Source organism: Gavialis gangeticus, unplaced genomic scaffold, assembly GCF_001723915.1.
Source record: "Gavialis gangeticus isolate Ggan-Ray unplaced genomic scaffold, GavGan_comp1, whole genome shotgun sequence".
Taxonomy (NCBI): Eukaryota; Metazoa; Chordata; order Crocodylia; family Gavialidae; genus Gavialis; species Gavialis gangeticus.
Window position 1 is genome coordinate 31,159,405 of NW_017729034.1, and position 7,701 is coordinate 31,167,105.

Consider the following 7,701-nt stretch of genomic DNA (forward strand, 5'->3'; position numbering starts at 1 on the left):
TTCGGGGGGGGGGGGGAAGGTGAGATTTTCAGTGTGCTGCAAGCAGGTGGGACAATTTAGGAACAAGGTCTACGAGCACAGGACACAAACGTACAAGCTGTGTGGTTTGTACCGGCCTTTCTTGCGCTTTCTCTTTTGACCCTTTCCCTTTCCTCGCTTTGATTTTCTGGAAGAAAAACAAAACAAAACAAAACAAAAAACAAAAAAAAAACAAAAAAAAAAAACAGAAAGAGAAAGAGAGAAAGAAAACGGAAAGGGGAGGGAAGGCCCAGCCCTGTTCCTGCTGGGAGGAGGGGGAAGCACACAGTGTTGTGGAGAAGCAGGTCTGTGGGGTGTTGTGTTTGTGTTCAGCCCTGCGCCACACACACTGAGTGGCCTCTCCACACTCCCAGCACCACCACACTAGGACCACGTGTGAAGCAAAGGCAAGGCCAAAGGCTGGAGTGCTGCAGAAACCCCCTTCAAGGCAAAGGCAGCTTGGACCCTCACCACCAACAGCAGCTGTCCCAGGGGTGCCTTCCTCCTCTGAAGAGGGGCTTTCAGAGACTGGGATGGGACAGGGGCAGGGAAGGGAAGCAGAGACACTCAATTAAGTGCCGCACAATACCCGTGCCTTGTAAATGCTTTTCTGGCAACAGATCATAAGTCAGTGCTTGATGAGAGGCAACATGAATGAAGGGACTCCCTTCCCGCCTTGAATAAGGAAAACACTTGGGGAAGAGGCAGTGCTAGCACCACCCTACAGGGCAAAGGCATCCCCCACATTCCAAGGAAAATGTTGGCACTCCAAAGACTCTTCCCATGCTGAGCAGCAGTGCTGGGTTAACATGTGAAAGGAGCAGGTGAGGAAGCCACCTCCTGTTAGATGCAAGGAGTGGAGGCTGGGAGGGGCAGGAAGGGTGCCTTGCCACGTGAGCCTCGCCACAAAGAGGGAAAGTTTGGAAGCATGTGACCACCCAGCCCTTTGCCCTGCAACCACCACCCTCGCAGCAGCCGGGGGCAACCCAAAGAACCTGCTCACCTGTGGAGCAAGGGCCTGCAGCACTGGGCACCCAGCCCACCTCCCTTTGCCACCCCTGCAGCTGCACAGGCAGATCAGAGGAGTGACTCATGCAGGCAGGTGAGCAATGTTGCAGGAGGAGGAGGTGGTTGTCTAACCTGAATCGCCTGTTCACCCATTCTGTCTCCTGCCTGTCACTCCGCTCAGTGGTTGGGAGCCCCTGCCACCTACCTACTGGCAGCTTCCGAATTGATCATATGAAGGGGAAGAATTAAGAGCCCTGACCTAGTTAGGACATGTGGCGGGGGGAGGGGAAAGAGCCCCCTCTCAGCCAACCAAGCTGTTTTCAGTCCTCCCCACACCCTTTCCACATGGATCTGCCGGGCAGGCAAGCGAACGGAGCCAAGACGCTGACCCATTTGACACTTTCTTCTTTCAAAATAATTCACTGATTGCCCCTGGTTCGTAGAAGCATGCTGGGATGCTAAGCATGCTAAGCACCAATCTTCATGCCCAGGGAGAGAGCCAGGGAGAAGTCTAGAACCTGCTCTGTTCCTTGAGCCACACAATCACCGGGGCCAGGAACAGACACGTAAACTGGGATAGAGAAGGGCCAGTGTTTATTGGTCGAGTGAGCCCTAGTGGCACAGCTTTTCCCTCCCTTCCCAGGTGCAGTCCACCTTGGGTGGGTAGGAGAGGGGGAGATAAGGAAGAAAGAGTGGGGAAGGAACCTGAAGGTAACTGTCAGGGTATTTTGGGGGTCCCGTTCAAGCCTATGTGCTGCGACTGGCAACTGAGTGCTAGTTCCCTTCCAAACTCTCTCCTAGCTGCAAGCAAAGGGAGCATCCCAAGAACACACCAAGAGTCATAATGTGGTGGTGGTAGAATTTCCTTTGGAAGAGATTTCCACACCCTTGCAAACTAGAGAGAGACATTAAGGGCAAGTAAACTCCAGGGTCAAGGGAGAAAGTGCATCAGACATAACAGGGACTTGAGGCCAGCCCTAGTGTTCCTAGTGTAGAGAAACAGCAAGGGGCTGCACACCTGGTCAGAGAAGGCACAGACACTACAGTCAGAGAGGAAAGGCCTGGCTGCCTCACCCACTCCCCATTGGCACCCGTGCTCACACAGAACCAACGCTCTCACACCATTGAACCACAGAGTCACATAGATGGGCTGCCACTGCACAAGTGAGTCCCAACTCAGCCTACTGGTACCATGAGCAAGACTCCAGGGATGGGTGAAAGGCTGGTAAGTGGCTACACCTATGAAGCCAACCAGAAGATGTGTTCTCTCTCTCCCTCTCACATGCATGTGTTCTCTCTCTCTGTTTCTGCTTTATCTCCCCATGCCCCAGCCCATTCTTTACTCATTCAACTCAGTGCAGCCACATGGCAAAGATGCTGTCCCAGCAATATGCAGTTCTGCATAACCGCTCACATGAGGGGTTGCTCTTTATTTATGTACGTGTTTGTTTATGTATTTATTCATTCATTCACTCCACGTTCGTTATCATCACGGCGGTGGTCGGGATGGTGTAAAAATCATCACCCTCTGCAGGCAGGCTGTACCCTACCCCTCTTATGTCCCTAGAATGGAACCACAAGCTTAAAAGAGATTCCACCTCCCCTTGAAGCCCTCAGCCAAGTTCATCCCCATCTCCTGCTAGGAGGGCTAAGATGGCTCCTTTCCCTCACGCACCCATCCACCCAGCCCCGTCACCAAGCAATGCTCATCCACATGTAGAATCACCCCTGCCTTCACCAGACTTCCAGTGCCACCACCTCCTACTGCCAGCCAGCAGAGCACCCACTCAGCTAGAGGCCCTACTAGGAACCCAAGCTGAGAGACTGTCTTGCTTCTGAAAGAGTCTCTGCGCAAGCTGCTGAGAAAGAAGCCAGCAAGTTCTCACCAAAGCAGCAAGAAAAAGAAAGGCAGCAATTTCCAGTGATCAAAGAAACACCCGGGGAGGGGGAGGGGGGGAGCACCTAGAATCCATTCCTGATGGACACATCAGATTCCACTGCAGAATACTCTGGGTACTCTCTGTAAATCATTAGGGAACCAATTCCATGTTCTGGGTCAGGAAAGTTCCTCCCCTAGCCTGAAGTAGGGAGAACTACATCTGGATTTCTGTGCCCACCTGGAATGGATTCAGAGCTTGCCACCTAAAACCACCACCTGATAGTTAAAGAAACAGCTCCTGGATTTGAGCATCTCTTGCTGACAAATGACCAAAGAAGGAAGAGGAAAGGAAAAAAAACAACCAACCACCATGAGAAAAAAAAGGGAGAAAAAGCTCGCCACTTACTTTTCTTGTTTAGCTTTGACATCTTTCTTTGGTCTGGAAGGGAAAAAAGGACAAAGGCCTGATTAAAAGGGATCCCCCTAGAGACCCCACCAATTATACCCTCCCCTGGCCCGCCCCAGGGTCTGCAGTCACAGGTCTGCTCCCCAAATCCTTGCCCCATACAAGGCAGGAACTGCAAGCACCACAGAACATGCCCATTCTGACTAAGGGACTACCCTGGAAGGTTTTTGCCCTTCCTTGGAAGCCAGTGGGCTATCATTTGTCCACAGGATACACCCTACTCTAACCCATCCCAGGCACTGTCCTCCAATCACCTGCCATCTTGAGAGTGGTAACACCTGCAATGGAAGGACCCTCTCCCCACTAGTCCAGCTGTCTCTCTGCACACCAGTTTGGAACAGACTTGAAATGCTAATTGGGCCAGGTCTTTAGGTTTAAGGCAGTAAAAAAAGACAAGGCCAAATCCCTGCAGGTAGGTTTATTATGACAGCAGTCAGAGCCCTGGAGATCCCAGCACTGTTCCATTCTCACCTGCATTCACATTTACTGTGCTGTAAGAAGCTCATGTATGCTATGTGTTGACTCTGATGGGGTTTAATTCTCATGATCTGGAAGGAAAAAAACAAAGTGTCATCATCCTGACCTCTAATCAGCACCTCAGAGAGGGTCAGCAACCCCCACACAAGCTAAAAAAAATATTCTCAGCCCCAGCTGACCCCTGGGGAGCACAGCAGAGCCTATAGAGAGTCACCAGCCACATCCCCACTGCTCCTGGGTTCAGCCCCGGGTTTTCTTCTTCCAGATGTTCAGTCAGGGTAGAGCTGGTGAAAAGTACAGGCTGACAACCCCAAAGGCTGGTGCTGAAATAGCAGTAGCAATGCCAGCTTTCTCCATGGAGCCTTCCCTACACCTCTGATGTGACAGGGCCTTGCCTAATACAGGTCACTTGTCCAGTCGGTCCAGAGCCCCTCTAAGAATGACAGTCAAGTGACTAATTTCACACCAGTCACCAAAACGCCCTCAGATGGCAAAAGGCTTCAGGTTAAAGTGGAGGCCGAAAATGAACCAGTCCATATCTCTCTCCTGATTGCTGAAGCCAATCACTTCTTGGAGGTTGTACTCTTTTAGCTGACTGATGTGTGCAATTAAAGCTGCTAATTAGTTAGATGGGCACACCCGCTGTCCCAGTGCTTAGTGGTCAGATCATCCCTGAAGACCCAAAAGCTCCCAAGGATCAAATCAGAGAAGCTCCACTGATGTAATCTGAGTCAAGGATCTGATGCTATACATTTATACTGCACTCTTCACTGAGTCCTGCTGGGAGATGGGCACTGTGACTGCATCAGAGGCTTGCCAATGTGCCCATCCCCCACCCCCCCAGTGGATGATTCCAATGATCCCAGACTGGGGATTCCAGTAGGAAGAAATATGTCTCTAACTTAGCTCCAAATAAAATGGGGAGGCAGACTGATGGGGGCCTTTAGAAGTTACCACACTATAGGTAACAGTGCAAGCCTCCTTGATGAGCTTTGTGCATTTCAGTTCACATACAGCTTAGACCCTGAGAAAAACGAGTGTGCCGGTATCAGCACAGTCCCTTCTGGGCTCTTCTACATCCTATAAAGCCACTGTAGCATTTACAGCCTCTGTCTGAGAGTTTCAGGGCTGAGACATGAGATGCTGAAGGGCAGAAGCGAGGGACATCAGCAAGAGCTGTATGTGGGGAACCCAGGGCTGAGATAGTAGGGGGCTATAGGTCAGTTACGAGGGGAATCAGCATTGCCCTAGGGTGAGAGAGAGAACCCAGGCTGATGCAGAGGCACAGTGGCAGAGCTTTCTGAGGAAAGACTACCCAAAATGTTAGCCACAACTGGTAGCCTCTGACTTGCAAGAAGCCCTTGATTCTGTAGCTGCAGAACAAAAGAGAGAAAAGCATACAGGCTTTCCCACTTGACACTGCAGCAGTGTGTTTCTTCGAGCCCCTTTACACTCCTGCTGTGCCAATGTAGCTAATGACCCAAATCCCCAGCCCTGTCTGTACAGGCTGACCTGACATGCCCTCCAGGAGAGAGAGTTCAGAGAGGACTTCCTCTCTTACACTACAGCCAGCCGCATTAGGAGCAAGAGCTGTGTGATACAAGTCCCAAACCAAAAGTTAAGGTGGAGCGAGAGACAGTTCCCTCTGGGGCCTCAGAGACCATGCTGGGAAAGTTCCCTTTATATTGCCGCATCTCTTTTTGTAACTACTCCACTGACCCAGAAAATGGATTCTTCCATTAACCCTAATGGAAGCAACACATGTTAAATCCCTGGGGTGCAGCCAAAGGGAATCACACCCCTGCCTTACCAAGTAGTGTCTCATCACTCCAGGGTATGGCTGGCAGCAAGAGACACACTCTCCCCCTGATTCCCCAGAAGGTCCACCCCCCATCTCGGAAGAGGTCTCTCTCCCCAGGCTAAGCTTTACTTTCCAAGCTGCCACTGCAACTTAGGGAAGGCCTGAGAATCGGAGGCATTTTTTCCTCCTCTATGCTTATTCCCTAGCCAGGCCCTCACCTCCATGGTGACGTTGTGCACTTCTCCGGGGACACACTCTAGGCCCTCATCACCGCAGCAGCCCGCACACCTCATCAAGGGAACACAGGATGGCTTGAAGATGTACTCCACTTCGTCCGGGTACTCCTGGAATATGTCCACCAGGGTCTCGATTGTCCTGCAGTAGCTGCGCTTATAAACATCCAAGAATTTGATAACTGCGGGGAGGGAAGAAGCGAATTAGCAGCAGCTCAGCCTGGAAATACCCACAGAAGTTGCAACTCCTGAACCCTCTGCTCCTCAATGGTAGTCTTGCAGTGCTGATCCCCCTCTGCAGCACAGGCTTCACCCCCTGTCCACCACACCATGCTGTGTTAGGCCACCCAATAAAAAGTGCAAAGTAACTCGCCAAATATCTTGCTGACCCCTTCGGTGGGGTAGAGAGGAAGGGGTGCAGGGTCTTGACTGAACTAGCTTCTGCTTCTGAAGAGCGGAGAAAGGACAGGAGTAGCAAACTAACCAACTAATCAGATCCTCCATGATGCTGCCCTATGCCTGCTGATGCCTCCTCTACACACACCCTGTCTCCTGTTATCTGACATGCTCCATCATATGTGCTGCTGCTGAGTGCATTAGCTCAGCCAAAAAGCACCTGCAAAAAGTCATTTGGTGTGGGGACTGAGTCATTGACAGGGCTCATCTTTCACCCCTCTCAAAATATCAAAGTTTTATCTGGAGGTTTTTGGACAGAGGGGCAAGGGGTAAAGTGGGAAGCACCCCTCAAAAGATGAGGACAGAAGGGACAGAGTTTGGGAGCAGGATCTCCCCAGAAGTTAAGAAGAATGGGCCTGGTCCATTAAGCATGCCTTTCCACTCCTCCATCCTGTCCACCTCTAGCTCTTTTCACCTTCTCTGACCATCCCCTACACGGCCCACCCAGAGACAGCCCAAGCATCCTTCCCACTTTGCCACCTTCTGAAATTCTGTGCGACATCTTAATGACATGTGCCAAAGTCTCAGGCCCTAAATCCCTGGAACTCTGAGAAAAACCATACTCTCTCAGCCCAGGGAATCCAGGGGCAGCCATAGAGCAAGGGACTCAAAACCACCACACACCACTCACAGTAATCACTGGGCCACACACATTTGGCTGCTGAACCCGAATGAGGCAGAATAGGGACATGGGAGGGAAGAGCAGTCCTTCCTTTATTTCCTGTCTTCCTCTGAGCACCGAAAAGGAGCCAACATCAAGCACTGCTACCCTCTCTGATTTCACAGGAATTTCCCAATGCTCCCCCAACCTGGTGCCGAAGATTCCTCTCGTTGCGTGGTCAAGGGTCAGAGAGATTTAAAGACATGATAAACAGGACAGATAAATGCACCAGCAAACCTGTTTCCGGCATGGTTCCGCATACAGTAAAGGCAGGGTGGCCCTGCAGCCTTCCTAAGCTTCTCCAGCTTTCTAAGGTAGAAGTTATGAGTGGAGCAGAGGGACAGGGTAGGCAGAGGGAGACTGCATCGCCTGTGCTGTTCTGCATTAGAATGATAGGCCCATAGTGTGTGCACAGCCCTGCAATGGTAAGGTTGATAACCCAGTTATTAATGCAATGCCTGCTCAACTCTGCAACAGCAGCAGAGATGCACCTGCGATTCCATCCACCTTAACACAATAATACTAACATCCAACTACAACCTTGTTATGTTAACATCCATTGCACTGCTGATTAAAAAATGGAAGGAAGAAAGGCCTTTGTACGAAGATCCATATGACTGGCACCTTATTTTGGTGTCAAGTATGTAGAATTCAGAAGACGACATTTTCCCTTCATGTGAATACTGCATCTTCCCCCTTTCT

General features: G+C 50.9%; 1 protein-coding gene across 1 annotated transcript in view; it reads right to left on the reverse strand.

The window, feature by feature from the left end:
• Positions 1 to 7,701, reverse strand: part of VEGFA (vascular endothelial growth factor A) — a gene marked incomplete at its 5' end in the record, with an annotated part of 21,298 nt that overhangs the window by 4,026 nt on the left and 9,571 nt on the right. The window contains 4 exons of the mRNA XM_019526704.1: positions 95 to 166; positions 3,312 to 3,344; positions 3,843 to 3,919; positions 5,868 to 6,064. Of these exons, the coding sequence (XP_019382249.1) occupies positions 95 to 166; positions 3,312 to 3,344; positions 3,843 to 3,919; positions 5,868 to 6,064 (379 nt within the window). The remainder of the gene's footprint in view (positions 1 to 94; positions 167 to 3,311; positions 3,345 to 3,842; positions 3,920 to 5,867; positions 6,065 to 7,701) is intronic.